General features: G+C 38.7%; 1 protein-coding gene across 6 annotated transcripts in view; it reads left to right on the forward strand.

Annotated features, from left to right (window-relative positions):
* tbl1xr1.L (transducin (beta)-like 1 X-linked receptor 1 L homeolog) overlaps nucleotides 1-7,251 on the forward strand; it is a 60,807-nt gene extending 53,556 nt beyond the window's left edge. For 5 of the 6 annotated variants that reach the window (XM_018261739.2, XM_018261738.2, XM_018261741.2 and 2 more), the window contains 6 exons: nucleotides 1,509-1,630; nucleotides 1,816-1,890; nucleotides 2,223-2,350; nucleotides 2,430-2,595; nucleotides 2,773-2,874; nucleotides 3,360-7,251. In XM_018261739.2, coding sequence (XP_018117228.1) covers nucleotides 1,509-1,630; nucleotides 1,816-1,890; nucleotides 2,223-2,350; nucleotides 2,430-2,595; nucleotides 2,773-2,874; nucleotides 3,360-3,386 — 620 coding nt within the window. In that variant the 3' untranslated portion in view covers nucleotides 3,387-7,251. 6 annotated transcript variants of the gene reach the window in all.
* The last annotated feature ends 9,289 nt before the right edge of the window (nucleotides 7,252-16,540 follow it).

The following is a 16,540-nucleotide window of genomic DNA, read 5'->3' on the forward strand; positions in this document are numbered from 1 at the left end:
GAGGTAAAGGCTGACAGAGGTAAGGGGGAAACCATATTCTACCCCCCCCCCCCCCGATAAGCCTCATAGCCAGCACTGGGCTCCCTGCACTGGTAGGGAGTTCTAGGTCTGGGTGGAAATGATGGGGCACAGGCATACACATAATGAACGTAAAAGTGATACTATCGTGGAAAAAAAAATGTTTTTTTTTTTTCAAATTGCATTAGTTAATAGTGCTGCTCCAGTAGAATTCTGCTCTGAAATCAGTTTATCAAAAGAGCAAGATTTAATTTTGAAATCGGACATGGGGCTAGTCATATTGTCAGTTTCCCAGCTGCCCCCAGTCATGTGATTTGTGCTCTGATAAACTTCAGTCACCCCCCCCCCCCAGCAGCCTAACAACAGAATAATGAGAAGGTAACCAGATAGCAGCTCCCTAACAAGATAACAGCTTGCTGGTAAATATAAGAACAGCACTCTGTTAAAAATCTAGGTCCCACGGCGACAGTTACATTGAGTAGGAGTAACAGCCTGTCAGAAAGCGGTTCCATCCTAAGGTGCTGGTGCTTTCTGAAAGCACATGACCAGGCAAAATGACCTGAGATGGCTGCCTACACACCAATGTTACTACTAGAAAAATACACTTGCTGGTTCAGAAATGTAGTATTGTAGAGTGAATTATTTGCAGCGCAAACAGTGTAATATAGAAATAAAAACGACATCATAAAAATAATGACTTAATCCCTTTGAGCACTATAGCGCTGATTATGCATGTGATGTAGGATCAGAGGCCTCCTAATTATTGGGGGGTGTAGCAGTGCTGGCTAGGGGGCTTTTAGTGGACCAAAATAAGGAAGTAACATTTGTAACAATGTAAAGTGGCAACTGTGGTTACATGGAAAGTTTATACATATGTGTCAAAAGATGCATCATAAAACCAACATCATAATAGATTGACCCTATGCAAACATACAGAACCACGTAGGTCCTCATTGTGCAAAGTGTAATTTAAAACACATTTCAGAAACTGTTATAAACCATAGTTGTCAAACTCCTTACATAAACTCAATCTTGTGGTTCCTCCTGGCTGACTACGCAAATTATGTACCATCAACCACAACCTAATGCATACATGTATCATAATCTTTTACATATTCTAGGGTGTTCACGATTACAGGTCACATACTACATATTAACATCATAATCCCAGACATTGCATGATCTATTAACACTATACAGACAAATGACAGTGGATGCTGATATAATGTATTTGTGCACGTCGCTGGGATAGTTCCATGGGGTGATTGTGTGTAGTTGGGCGTTTTGTTGTGTAATGTTGAGGAACAGAGGGTTTGTGCAGTGTGTAGTATAGAGAAAACAGTCAACAAGAGATTCGTTTTTGTGGCACTGAATTGTGTCTTAAATTTAAGTAAACATAAAATATTTACCTAGATTTGGTACATATTAATTCCCATTTGCAGAGTGCATTTTTTCGACTATTATATTGTGCTTTATTTTCATTGCTTCAGCACCAGCATTAGATGTGGATTGGCAAAGCAACAACACATTTGCTTCATGCAGTACAGATATGTGCATCCATGTCTGTAAACTGGGTCAAGATAGACCAATAAAAACATTCCAGGGACACACAGTAAGTAATACTTACAAAATCCTATTGTTCACTGCATTACACTAATTGTAATCTGTAAAGAAATCTTTCACTGGTTTAGAGTATTTATTCCTTGGCCAAAGTTAACTATGTTTCAAGATTAACTGTTACAGCTTCTTTAACCATTTAATAAATGTATTATTCTCATCGTTTGCACTTTTTTCTAGAATGAAGTAAACGCAATAAAGTGGGATCCTACTGGTAACCTCCTGGCATCGTGCTCTGATGACATGACATTAAAGGTACATTGAAAACAATAATAGCTGGTGTCATGATATTAAACATGTTTATTATTGAGAATGTATGCAAATTAACATTCCTATGAGCATTAGTTTCCAAAAAGCTAACTGTAAATTTCCTGCAGATCACACTTGAAAAAGGATTGTGTTCACATGCTAAAATATAGCTATATCTTACCTGTTTATTTACATTGAACTTCACATGGCTTGGGGAGGATGATAAAGACGTTGATCTATTTTTTCACCAGATAGCTGTTGAGGAATAGAATGCCATTAGAATGCTTAGAAGCATTGTTCCTTATTTATTTTCTGTGTTTTTTGTTTTTTTAATGTAGATATGGAGTATGAAGCACGACACTTGTGTTCATGATTTGCAAGCGCACAACAAAGAGATCTATACTATTAAATGGAGTCCTACTGGGCCGGGAACAAACAATCCAAATGCCAACCTAATGCTAGCAAGGTAAATGACACTTTCAGGCTCACAAAGTTTGACTCTTATCCATTGAGAAATTGCAATTGCTATTCCTTTTATCTTGCAGTGCATCATTTGATTCTACAGTTAGGTTGTGGGATGTAGACAGAGGAATCTGCATTCATACGCTGACAAAACATCAGGAGCCTGTGTACAGTGTAGCCTTTAGTCCAGATGGCCGCTACTTGGCCAGTGGTTCATTTGACAAATGTGTACACATTTGGAATACACAGGTATGAACAGCATTGTCCATTTCATGTTTTTCATGGAATTGTACAGCTATTGGAACACACAGACAACCTGTTCTCAGTTTATCCGCATAAAGCAGGTTATTCTACTTTCTAAGAGTGAATCGGCATATAGGTGAAAAAAAACTGATTTTTTTTTTCCCGTTTCCTCTTTGTTTGCAGACAGGTGCGTTAGTTCACAGCTATCGGGGAACAGGGGGAATATTTGAGGTGTGTTGGAATGCAGCAGGGGACAAAGTTGGAGCAAGTGCATCAGATGGTTCAGTAAGTATGAAAATATTTTAATATGTTACTATTGCTCAAGGTTTGTTATGCATGCAGACCTGATCAGACCAGAGGCTGTTGGCACAGTTATATACATCTTCATGCTGCCTCTCTTTAGCTTATGGTCTTAAGTGTAAGTGCTTTGGCTTATTAATAATTGCTGTACTACCAAATTATATGATGTGTGTCAGGTGCTAGTCTAATAATTCACAACCGTTGCTATTACTTTGCATAGGCATGTAAGGCTATCCACATTAATATGGCCAAAAACAGGGAACATCCAGGCATTGAATCAGGAAAAATAAGTTGTAACTCAAATCTATCATTATAGGCATAGTAAGCATTACTCTGCATACCCTACATATTTATATATTGATTTGTTTGTATACATGTGTATGCATAATACTAAAGGAAAGCAAAGGTATTGTATATTATGCTTGCATTTTATGCCATGCCTCAAACTGGTTTCTTCTCTTTTTAAACAGGTTTGTGTATTAGACCTACGAAAATAGCGCTACTGGTTGGAAGCCATGGACCGACTATGAATGTGTACATAGCCAAAATGACTGTCCCTGACCCATGTACTGCTATAGTCCCACTTAACCATGGCCAGTCCACTTCAGCCAAACTGAAATTAAACCTATACATAGATATTTAAAGTTAAAGGCAAATCTCTGCAATATGTTGCACCTCCAGAGGACAGAGATATATCACATCTAATGAATATATGCGCTGGAAACGGGTTTCTCTCGAATATCATCTGGAAAAAAAAATCCGAAGAGCATTGACCATGAAACAGAATAAATATAGCAGACACAAGAGATGGTGAACATTATCTACATCCTGCATTTTTTTTTTTTTTTTTTTTTTTTTTTTTTTTCAAATTCCAGCTTCAGTATCCAGCAACCCATTGTTTTGTTTTATTTTAAATCAATTTGCCTTTACAGAGATCTTGGGCTATTTACTTGAGCAATAGTTTTGTTCTTGGCTTTGAAACATGTTATTTTATAGGGGTGGGGAAATTTCTCTTATGACTGCATTTAATCCTTTTTTCCTTTTCATTCCCTTTTACCTTCTTGGTCTACCCCTGCTCCATTTCTAAAAGATGCAAATTAGTTGTCTGGACTTCGTACAGGCACAAATGGTTTCAAATGTTTAAATATCGCTTATAAAAAATACACTGTCACATTTAAAAAAAACCAGAGGTAATATTCTGTTTATTTTGTGGTGATGTGGCTGGATGTTTATATGGGACGTAAATCTGCCAGACCTGAAGGGCACAAAAATAAAGATCAGACAGCAGACACTGATGTGTCTCTTGTTTGTTTAGACCATAAACTTCACATGGTTTTGTTGTGCACTATTGTGATCGGAGCAAATTTTTAAAGGTAATCTCCCCCTTTTTTTTGTTTTGTGAGGGCCTTTTATTGCAAGAACACCTGAAAATCCATTAAGCTCTAAAATGGAGAAACAAAACTTCATTATGTACACAACTTACAGTGTTAAGATGATTTATGTGATTCTCCGATTCCAAAGCTTTTTATATACCTGTACCTGTAACGCAGAAGAGGGAGGTAGCTAAATAAGTACGCTATGGCATACTGGGCATTTTAAGATCTTTTAGAGCGTTTGGTAAATTTGCCCAATACCGTTCCCATTGACACCACCAATGCTCATATAAACCTTTGTGGGGGCAAGCATCCCAATTCAATGTCCTTTCCCATAGACTTTATCCAAGTTTTGATTTTCTTGAGTTTTTCCAAGCATTTTCTGATCTGCAAGCTTTCTCCAGAAAATAGAAACAAAGTGCTCAGAGCTGTCCTAGAGAAGAGTCAGTGCAGATATGGCACAAACAAGAGATTATTGCCTCAGAATGTGAATTGCCACTTTTTGAGGAATCTCTTGCAAGTGCCTTACACAGCAAGTTCACCTTTAGGAGAGTCCATAGAATACAATAGTATGTGCCTACAAAGTATTTGTGCACTTAGAAACTATCTGCTTGTTTTCATTATATATGGATCTTAAGCAAGCTCTACTGGGTCACAGGCTCCAGCATTCTGATGCAGAATAAGTCAAGAGTTGGGGAAGTGCTGTTTAACACACATGGCTTCCTTGCTCATTGTTCCTTTTGGCTGTCAATATAACAATGAGCAAGGAAGAGATGGGGAAAGGCAGTTTAAGTTAAAGCCAGAACTCCTGACTATGCTTCCGAATTCTTTATCAGGGATGCCACTGAAAGTGGTTCTCAGATCACTTTAGTAGAATATACTTTAACAAAACCAGTGACATTTTTCTCAACTTGAAACATTGCTTGTTTTAGCACTTACTGGTGTATTTCATAAAACTTCTTAAAGGTGAACTTTCCCTTGACCAGTAGAGATTATATTTTGGATGTTCTCAGCCAGTTCTCTGCATTTTGCCTTATTACACTTTTGTGCATAGCTCTCCCCCAAAAAAACACACTGTGTGCCTAAAGACTTAAGGACAATGGCAAACATGATGCTTCTAAACAACAAAATGCAAGGAATTGTCTGAAATTGCTTCCCCATTACAATTGATAACAGAAATAACTAGTCTGAATATGTCAATTTCTGATTTATTTGTTCAAGCCCTATTTGGTCAAATGGGCCATAATTAGCCATTTTGGAAGTTCCTTCTATTTTGTTGCATGATTCCCAAGAAGCAGTAGTAGAAAAAAAGGCAGCACAGAGATTGTTCATATGGTGTTCTGTATATTCTGTAATACTTTCCTGCTTCAATGAGTTTCTTTGTTTTCCACCATGTTTGAATCTGTTTACTTTAGTTGTATCTGTGTTCTTTTTTTTCCAGTTTGTTACACTCTTTGGTGAAAGCCTCAAATCCATTCTCATCTTGTGATTCAAAATGAAGAGCTAAATTGTATTTTGCGTTGAGAAATAGTTTAGTGTTTGGGATGATTTGAACCTGAAGCCCAGTGAACTGCATAATTATAGTAGGTAAAGCCAAGTAAATTCCTTTGAGTTGGAGACATTTTGTAATATAGACAAAGTTTCGAAAGAGTCTTCATACTAGGCCAAAATGATAACACTCCTTTTATGTCCAGATAGAGTGCATAAACTATCGGGCCTTTATAAGATAGGTAACTTGCCCCAATTGAATTGTCCATGGCTCTCTTGGCAGTGGTGTTTTATGTTTTTGCTCAGTTTTTCCTGTTGTATGTTTATTTGAATTGTTACCAATATTGTATATTTCTTTTCCTTTTTTTTTTTTTAAAATACAGTTTTTTTTAGTTTTGAGAGAACATATGGTGTCCGGAATATCTGACAATTGATTTATGCCAGAAGGCCATGCTTTTGAGTTTTCTCGACAGAAAGGAAATCTGTGCAATAATAGAGAATAAATGTGCTCCCAGGAATAGACACAAACGTTGTGACCATTTACAATAAGAATAATTCATTAGAAGAGTCACATTGTCTTGCTCTTTTGTAAAAGATTTTTTTATTTTTCTCCCTTTAGAATTTTTAACTAGGCTGATTTTAAATTGACATGCCAGATATAAAACAACGGTTCAACCCAATGTCAAAGAAGAAAACTTATAAAAATAATATGAACAACAAAATCATATAAAAACAATTATTTTGTTATATCCTTGACACAAACTTTACTATTACCTCCAAATCTTCAGCTGTTTTTAGTTTAAACATCTCAAATCAATTTTACTTGGAATGCAAATCTATATTCCGACTGTCCATGTCTTTCGATGGTGCTTTTATTTGCCAATGATTTAAATAGGTTCATCGGGATTGTGTTTTCTACACAATGATTGGTGATATGACCCCTTACAGTTTCTACTTTGTCCATCCCTTGGTGTCACGATTTACTGATTGGTCTGAGGTATGTGCACAAGCTCATTCAGACCGCAAAATAATATTCGGCAACTCCAAATGTCATCACACGGTGTTGGCTATTTTGTTAGTAAAAAATAAAAAAAATAAAAAGATTGAGTCTAATTCTGTAAACCTACCAACCGCCCTGGAGATATAAACGTCTACATCATTTCTACTGTCTTTCAAATTAAATTTACAAAATGTAAAAAAAAACATGAACCAGCCCATGGCAGTTTTTGTACTTGTTAAATACTTTCATTGGTTTTCCGGTTTGTCTAACAACTATGACTTTTTGGTGTTCTCTACTGTCCTGGACCATGTTAATTACACTTTATGATGTGTTTTTGGTTCTACATCATAATAAGTTGCCCTGATTTCCCTCACCCCTCCCTACCTTATACTTGTTTTGACACATTTTCTGTTGCAGTTATCCTTTGCATTGTATTGCTCTGACAACTGTAATTTGAATCAGATCTGAAAGAGGTCCAGAATAAAATATATTTTGATATTATGCAGTCTATTGTATTTTTAGCCATCTTAAGTTTCTCTGTATCTCTCTAGAATATTTTCCTTTTTATATCATACATGTAATTTTTCAATATATATAAACATATATATTTCCTATGTATATAGACATTTGAACAATTCTTGACATTTTAATAACAAATCGTACAACCAAATGTTGTTCTGTGACCGTTTTATTTCAAAGCACGGAAACTCAACACGTTGTCTTATGTACTGAATCACTACACCTGATAATATTTTGTAGAGTTAACTCTTGCAGCAGAAACACATTAAAGCAACCCCCCCTTTTCTTTTTAAACTCACTCTGTTATGCTTGTATAAAAAGGTGCATAAACAGATGCACTATTTCTTAAGGCTTAAAGGAAACCATGATTGTGTGCACTACCCGTAAGACTGGCAGACTAACTTCATGTCCCAGATATTTTAACACTTTAACCTGAAACAAGGTGAGGTAGGGTATGAATGACTCTACCAGTCTATGGGGCGGTGGGGAAATTATGCCTGTGCCTGAAAGATCATTTCGTACGGTGTCCTCACCAAATAAAAAAATCTTGGGTATTTGACCAGCTTTCGTCTTATCACGTATCAACTCAATTGGGACAAAAGTCAGTGACTCCCAACAGGCATTTGGGCAGGGTAAGCCATCACTCTCCTTGCTTCTAGCTGGGCACATTTCTCTTTCAATGGAGTTAGCATTTTGGAGACGTTGCCAGATATACTATCAGCGCAGTTTTTGCCTCACTGATATGATCTTTAAACTATGGACATGTGGATGTGCTGTATTACTTCAGGTTGAATCTGAACAGAATATTTTGAGTTTTGCTTAATATTTACCTTCCAACAGCAAACATCAAGTGAAAATCCATGAATTGTATACAAAGCATTACATGTTTCCATAATAAACTGCAATTTAGGATAGTTCCATAATGAACCATACCATGAAAGAAAATGCCATTCAAAAGTGTTTGATAGGTTCCTTAATTATATTAACAAATAACAATCTGCTCTTATTATAGGCTAGATTAACTTTCACATACTTTAAATGAGGTTTTATTAGGAATCCTGTACAAGTTTAAGATTATTGTTTAAGATTATTGTTGCCAACTTCTCCTGAGCTTGAAATTTATTTCTGATGTTCAGATAAGACATCTGCTGTTTAGACTAACTAAAAATACTATAAAGTATCTGGCGAGAAGAAAAACTAAAATAAATGTTCCAAGTGAATATTCAAGCGTTCCTGCCTGCCCTCTCAGTTGTACTTGAAATCTTTATGGGTATCGTTTCTAAAGGGTCAGCAGCCTGTTTACGTCAAAACAGTGCTGATCTTTTTCCTTTGAACAAGAATATGATTTTTCAGGGAATGGTTACTGAATTAAGCTTTTGGTACAGGTATTTATCTGTATATCACGTGACATTTAGCAGAGGGACACTAAAGGAAAATGGAATGCCTTTGAAAAAAATTAATGCTGTTGCAAATTATTTCCCTTTTTTTGTTTGTTTAATTCATTTAGTTTACAGTGACTATCTTGTAAATGACAAGCTTCTCATTGGGAGGTTTGTCCCATGAATATGGCCTCTCCACTACTTGAAGGGACCAGACTCTCCTGAAACGAGAAACCAACTGTAATGTGGTGCAAGAGAGGCCTTGAAATAAATCTGTCCCCCGTAAACAAGGAAAAATTAAAACCATGTATTTGTTACTCTAAATAATTAAAAAGAGATCAAAATTACCTCTGGCTAAGGTCGAGTATTGTATTTAACCAGAAAATTTTTGCGTTTTTGAGGAAATTTTTCAGCCAAAACAAGAATTTTTGGATTAAAAAAAACTTGAATACTTCAAGATTTTTTATACCCCCAAGATGGAAATAGCTTTAATCTGAAAATAGTCCAGCTAAAATCTGTCCAGGTCATACAGAAGTCAATGGCAGAGGTCCCTTCAACCATTTGAAGATTTTTGTAGCCTTAAAGTGATCCTGTCATCGGAAAACATGTTTTTTTCAAAACACATCAGTTAATAGTGCTACTCCAGCAGAATTCTGAACTGAAATCCATTTCTCAAAAGAGCAAACAGATTTTTTTTTATATTCAATTTTGAAATCTGACATGGGGCTAGACATTTTGTCAATTTCCCAGCTGCCCCCAGTCATGTGACTTGTGCCTGCACTTTAGGAGAGAAATGCTTTCTGGCAGGCTGCTGTTTTTCCTTCTCAATGTGGGACATGGGTTTTTACTATTGAATGTTGTTCTTAGATCTACCAGGCAGCTGTTATCTTGTGTTAGGGAGCTGCTATCTGGTTACCTTCCCATTGTTCTTTTGTTTGGCTGCTGGGGGGGGGAAGGGAGGGGGTGATATCACTCCAACTTGCAGTACAGCAGTAAATAGTGATTGAAGTTTATCAGAGCACAAGTCACATGACTTGGGGCAGCTGGGAAATTGACAATATGTCTAACCCCATGTCAGATTTCAAAATTGAATATAAAAAAATCTGTTTGCTCTTTTGAGAAATGGATTTCAGCGCAAAATTCTGCTGCAGCCGCACTATTAACCGATTCATTTTGGAAAAAAATGTTTTTTCCCATGATCGTATCCCTTTAATGATGTTCGGGTTCTTTTCAGTGTGTTTTGCCCAAAAGCTAGATTAATTTGAAACCTGGGCAGTTTTTGCAAAAGTTGGGAAGATAATTAGATTTCTTTTCCGCCACTAAACAGGATTTTCTGAGCAACCAATAATAGGATCTAGCTAAAAAGCATTAGTTTCCTTTTCAGCAGTGTTAGTAGGCAATGGGTGAGTGATTTGTGTTGCCAAATAATGCCTTGAATTAGTCCAAAATCCTTTGCACCTCATTTTTGGAAGATAATGAAAACCTCTCTTCTCTGTTGGGCTAATGATTTTGAACCATACCTAGAGTTTTTCTCATCACAGCTTTTAGGAATACCACTGTCCTCACTGCCGTCTTCAATTTAGGATTCAGTTAAGGATGGGACAGCATTAAGTACCATTGCAACAGCCTCTTGAACGAATAACTTTGCTCTACATATAAATCTAGTTCATCATTAATGTTCGTTAAGCAAAATAAACTTTAATTATACAATTAAACAGAATCTTGTTTGTGCACCAGGATGGGGGACCTGATGTCCATCCCCCATGCCCTGGTTAAACAATTAAATGGTAAAGAGAGAGGGGGAATGTCGGGAATGCAGTGACATCTAGTAAGTGCTGAATGGAAAGTGAAAGTAATTGCCTGCCCCGCCTCTATGCAGCTATGAATGCTTTAATGAAAAAAATAATTTGTATTTCATGTTTAATTTGAAAAGGACTTTTATAGTATAGCTTTTTATGTCTGGGTAACAGGTCCGCTTTAAGAGTCATGAAAGTTCACATACAGGGGGTTATTTACTAAACCTCAAATTTATCTGGTCTGGCATTTTGGGGCAAAAACTCATTTTTTGTGGAAAAAAAACCTTGAATTTTTCTAGATTTATTATAACCCAATGCTGCAGAATGCCAGAATCTGAAAATCCACCATCTCAGACCTATCAAGTTCATGTATAAGTCAATGGCAGATGTCCCTATCCCAATAGGAAGATATTGTGGTCTGTGATGGGTTAAGCCAGATAAATCTTTTGGGCAAAAACCTGAAAAAATCATACAATTTGGATTTGCACTTGATTTTATCTGTTTTTTCCCCCCCGGATCCGATTAATTTGAGTTATTTTATTAATAAATAAGACAAAATCAGGGATGGGAGTTTGGTCGATCGTTTTATATCTAATTCTGATTTTAGGAAATAACCTTCACAATGTACCATTATAAATGTATACAGAAAAAGCTAAGAAAAAAAAGGGAAACAAAAAGCATCTGGATCCAGGGCCATCAGCATGCACAACTCCTTAATCCATAGCCACAGGGCCGCTCCTGCCATGAGGCAAGGTGAGAACCTTGCCTCAGGAAGCATGGAGCGGGCAGTTACCAGGGGCAGCAAAAAGCCACCTCTGGTAACTTTAAGAGCTGAATTTCCATTTTTTAACATGGAAATTCGGTTCTGCTAATGCAGCAAGCACAATAGCGCTAACTACACTAATGATGTGGCCTCTCCTGGTTCCACTCCAAAACAAAAAGTTGAAAGCGCAGAGCGGTAGGGGAGGTGGCATCAGTTGTGACTGAGTATTGTGTATCCACTGCCATAATTCTTGGCACCTACTGATCTAGTTGTCAAGAAATTCTTATTGCCCTTTGCAAATCTTGATACATTTTGTTAAAGGAGAAGAAAAGTGAAAAACCCGATCGGCAGGAAGCAGAGTTATTCGAAGGAAGAAACCATGTGTGGTTTTGGGACCTAAATGCTTGAATAGGGCCCTTAGTGTCTGCAATTTGGGGACAGGTAGCCTCTATGTATGATTTTAAGCATTATTTCTGCATCCTGTGTAGGTTTCAAAATGTTTGGTATCATTATTGTAGGAAGTTTATTCTGTCCCTGAGATAAACCCATAGAGATAGTAGTGGGGTCAAGTATTCTACAGGAACCTATGTATTCTGTGTATAATTGCATAAACTCCTGTGATGGCCCAACAGGTAGAATTGTTAGCCATCTATGTCATCTAAGTCTGCAAAAGCACAACCCACTTGGCCCTGTTTCAGTTTAACAGAACTTGGCTCACTCCTTGTGCAACGTGATCATTTTTTATAGACTTTCTTTAGGAAACTGACTAAAGTTTTCCTTTAATTTCATTTGTTGGAAGGACCATCTAGCAGTTTCCTTTTGACAAGCACAATTAATCTTTCAATAAGAGAGACGTTTTCAATATTTTGGAGTAATTTTTGTTAATTGTTTACAAGTCAGTAGAGCAGGCATTCTTACCCTATTAGTTGGCACTCAAAATTCAGACTCCATAATCCCCTTTAGTAATTCAAAGTTTCTTCCTCAAGAAGAAGGTAAATGTTTAGGGAAAGCTGGGTCCCCTAAGAAAAAGGTTTAGAAGCACTGGATGATGCAGACATTTGCAGACAAAAATAAACTCTTTATTTTGACAGGATTAGTCTTTACTGAGTTCCATAGGTTAAAAAGACTCTAATTTTGTGAATTTAACATGTCAGGATCTGAAGCCCGTCCGACTTACAAGGACCAAGGCTCCTTCACATGCTGTCAGTAGAATAGCCAGGGAGGAGAAATCCAGCGCCGCATTATGGATCATCGCCCTGTCGCCTTTTCTGAAGAGGAGCAGAAGCAGATTTTCGATAAGTTACTGTATTTCTTAATAAAGGCTTTGTTATTTTAAAGTTTAATTCGTGTTGGTGTCATTTTTTCGATGTATACTAACGAATTTAAAAAAAAAAAAAACATTTTGATGTTACTGGTCCTTTAAAACAAAATAAATGTTTTGATGTTACTGCTCCTTTATTGTTGTCCTTTGTGTCACTAGCCGTTGGGATGTTCAGATAAAGGGATTACTTTGATGGTAAATGAGATTCATCTGTCACTGATTGATTGACATGACTTTTTCTATCCAGAAGAGAAAAGTCTGCTTGCCTCAAGGATTGTGGCTGAAAAAAGATTCACTGATTACCTGAATTTGTTGTGCATCACCGTGACCTATTTTAACCCCTTTTCTACAGATTGCAGGTGATGCTTTTCCAAGGGAAATGTATTATAGGGCAGTGTTGGTGTTGGTAGGGGGATTCACTCAGGCTAATACCACACAGGGCCTGCGGATAAACACAGACTGAGATTCAGCCCCTTCGCTGGCATCAGCCTTCTCCTGTGATTGCAGTCACTGCATCAGTTTCAGGAACACGGAGTGGATTCTGGCACCAAAACATTCAAGTATGCATTTGGTGCCAAAATCTGCTCCTTGTGCCAGAACCTGGGCTGATACAATGGGGCAAATTCACTAAGCGCCGAAGCGCCGAACGCTAGCGTTACTTCGCTAGCGTTTGGCATTTTCGTTACTGCGCAAATTCACTAACGAACGCTGGCGTAGATTCGCTAGTGTTACTTCGCACCCTTACGCATGGCGAATTTTCGCTACGGACGTAACTACGCAAATTCACTAACACGCGCAGTGTACTGAACGCTACCTTTTACGCTAGACTTCCTTCGCCACCTCAGACCAGGCGAAGCGCAATAGAGTAGATAGGGATTGCTTCAAAAAAAGTCAACATTTTTTCTAAGTCCCAAAAAACGCTGGCGTGTTTTCTACATTATGGGTGATAGGCTGAAAAAGATCAAATTTTTTTTGGGGCTCCCCTCCTTCCCCCCTACATTTCCTGACTCATGGCAACTTACCTATACAGTGGGCACATGTGTAGGGCAAAATAAAATTTTTATTTGATGTTTTGAAGGTTTCCCAGGCATTTGTAGTGATTCTACGTATTCCTCCATTGAAATTTGAATTTGGCGCCGTATGCAAATTAACCATCGCTAGCGTAACTTCGCTTCGCTTAGCGAATCAACGCTAGCGCAGCTTCGCAACCTTACGCTACCCCTGAGCGCAACTTCGGATTTTAGTGAATTTGCGAAGCGCTGGCGAAACTACGCCTGGTGAAGTGCGGCGAAGTTACGCCTGGCGCAACTACGAATCTTAGTGAATTTGCCCCAATGGCTCTGGGTTCAGTCACAGGAGAAGACTGGTCAAAGGATGAGGGTTTACACATTCCAGGATAGTGATAGCTAGTAGTTCAAAACCGGTCAGGTGGCAACCCTAGTGATAGCATTCAGGAAAATTGTGATCTCATGCACTAACATAGAAAACTAGTTACCGTATATACTCATGTATAAGCCGACCCGTGTATAAGCCGAGGTACCTAATTTACCTAAGAAAACTGGAAAAATTTATTGACTCGTGTATAAGCCTAGGGGCTGATTGAAAATCAATCTGTACCTGCATCCACTGAATAACAATGAAAGGTAGGCCTGCCCACAGTTTAAAAAAAAAAAAATTGTAAGCACACCAGTCACAGTAAAATAACTTATAACTCAACCAGGGGCAGAGAGATGGAAAGATGCAGCAACTACATACGAGGCTCCTTCTGCGGCCCCAACAGTGTGCAGGACACATGTAAATGTTTACAGTCCGCAGCAAGAGCTTTGAAATTCCTCTGCTTATTTTGGTCACAAACTCTTCTAGGAGAATATGGCCTGGATGGGGGAAGGGGGTCCAATAATCCCATTATTATAAATAAGCCCCTGTTTAGCAGTTGGTGCTGCCATGCTGGTTCCTGTAGGGAGAAGATAATCCATATAGAATACAGGGCTAGCAGTGGGTGCTGGGAAATAACACAACACTTTATACAAAAGGGCCCTGGTCCCCACACCCCATTTTGTGAGCCTATGAATATCAATGAAGTGAGGAGTTACTAATGACACACCCAGGTGCTGAAAGTAGGGGTTATTTTCTTTCAAATACCGTATATACTCCGTATATACGCCAATCCCTCACCGGATCCCTCACCTCCCTCTCCCATAGCGCATCAGGACTCTGTGACTGACTGTCACGATCGCCGCCCGGAGCAGGTCCAGGCCGCCACGTGGGTAGCGGCCATGGGCGCCGCCATTTTGGAAGGACGCCGGCAGGGAAGGACGCACCGCCCGGAGCTCCTGGACCTGCTCCGGGCGGCGATCGTGACAGTCAGTCAGAGTCCTGATGCGCTATGGGAGAGGGAGGTGAGGGATCCGGTGAGGGATTGGCGTATATACGGAGTATATATGGGAGAGGGAGGTGAGGGATCCGGTGAGGGATTGGCGTATGACCCGCGTATAAGCCGAGGTCGAGTTTTTCAGCACATTTTGGGTGCTGAAAAACTCGGCTTATACGCGAGTATATACAGTAACATAATTAACATAGGAAACTGTTGCAGGCTCTACCCTGATGTTCTGCAAGAGATAAGACATGCCGAAGGGCCCTTACACACTGGTGTTTGAAGCTGCGCTCCGGTTTTATGCGTTCAGCCGCAGGGGAGCGCAGGAGTAGACGCGCTGTACTCACACAGAGGCATGTAAGCGCCGAACGCAGGAAAAATGCAACATGCTGCATCCCAACCTGCATTCGGCACTTACATAAGTCTGTGTGAGTAAGGCCCCATTGAAAAGAATTCAGCGCATCTACTCCTGCGCTCCCCTGCGGCTGAACGGATAAAACCGGAGCGCAGCTTCAAACACCAGTGAGTAAGGGCCCTTAATAACTAAAAAAAAATCAGTGATAATAGTTAATAATTTAGATTATAATATTGAAAAACAATGGCAAAGTTTCTCATGGTTTAAATGTGAATGTCCGGTGCTCTGTATACAAGTATCACAATACAAATACAGTCTTTAATAGTGTTGTTAAAGGGGAATTGCAGTAAGGCTAAAGACACGCAGGGCTGAAACTCTGCCTGCTGAAAAATTCAGAACCCCTATACTGTAATCAGCCCCTTCCGTAGGGATTTTGGAAACAAAACTCAAGAGTTTGTATTTTGGCGCCTAAATCTGTCACATATGCCTGCACCTGGGCCAAAGCAATGGATCTGACAAGGTAAATGGCTAATTCCAGTATCCATGTTTCACAAGTGTCACACAGGGAACTAGTACATAACACAAACAAACAACACTGGACAAACAGAATCAGCTATTGCCCTGGTTGGACGTGAACCCCATTTTCCCCACAGTGAGGCTACATTGACTGCGCCATCATGCTGTCCATATCAGATCTATATAACACTGAGACAGGACAGCTAGATAAAGCACATGGGCGTTGTGTGCCAGCTCTAGAGTTATTTCATTGCAAATGACAGTAAATGAGATCATTCAGAGCCACAGAAGCCCAGTATCATGCCGTGTACAGAGCCTTTAACTTTTTAGAAACAAATCTCATCCCTATAAATAATGGAGGTAAAGTCTAATATCCGGCCTCAGATTGTGTTTGCAAAGCCACAGAGCCGAAGGTGACAGTTTTTCATTAGAGGATTGTCATGAAGTGTTGCTTTACTTGGGTCCTGACCTAACAGCTATTTGCAAGACACTATTTCTCTCAGGGATATCATTTCTCATTTTCTTGTTTGTTCCATTAGCCTTTCCTTAATCAACATATTCATTTATCACATTTGTTTTTTACTGCTAACAACCACAGACCTCTAAGCTTTTAATAGATATTACATCTGTTTCCTACTTAGTGACTGCAACAACAATGCACCGGGTCAGTGCTATACAATTCTAACGCCATTAAGACAGTGACGGATGCCCCTGTTGTGTAATGGCTGTTAGTTATATCTTTTTTTTTTTTAAATTACAGTTAAGAT

This window comes from Xenopus laevis, chromosome 5L (genome assembly GCF_017654675.1).
Source record: "Xenopus laevis strain J_2021 chromosome 5L, Xenopus_laevis_v10.1, whole genome shotgun sequence".
Lineage (NCBI taxonomy): Eukaryota > Metazoa > Chordata > Amphibia > Anura > Pipidae > Xenopus > Xenopus laevis.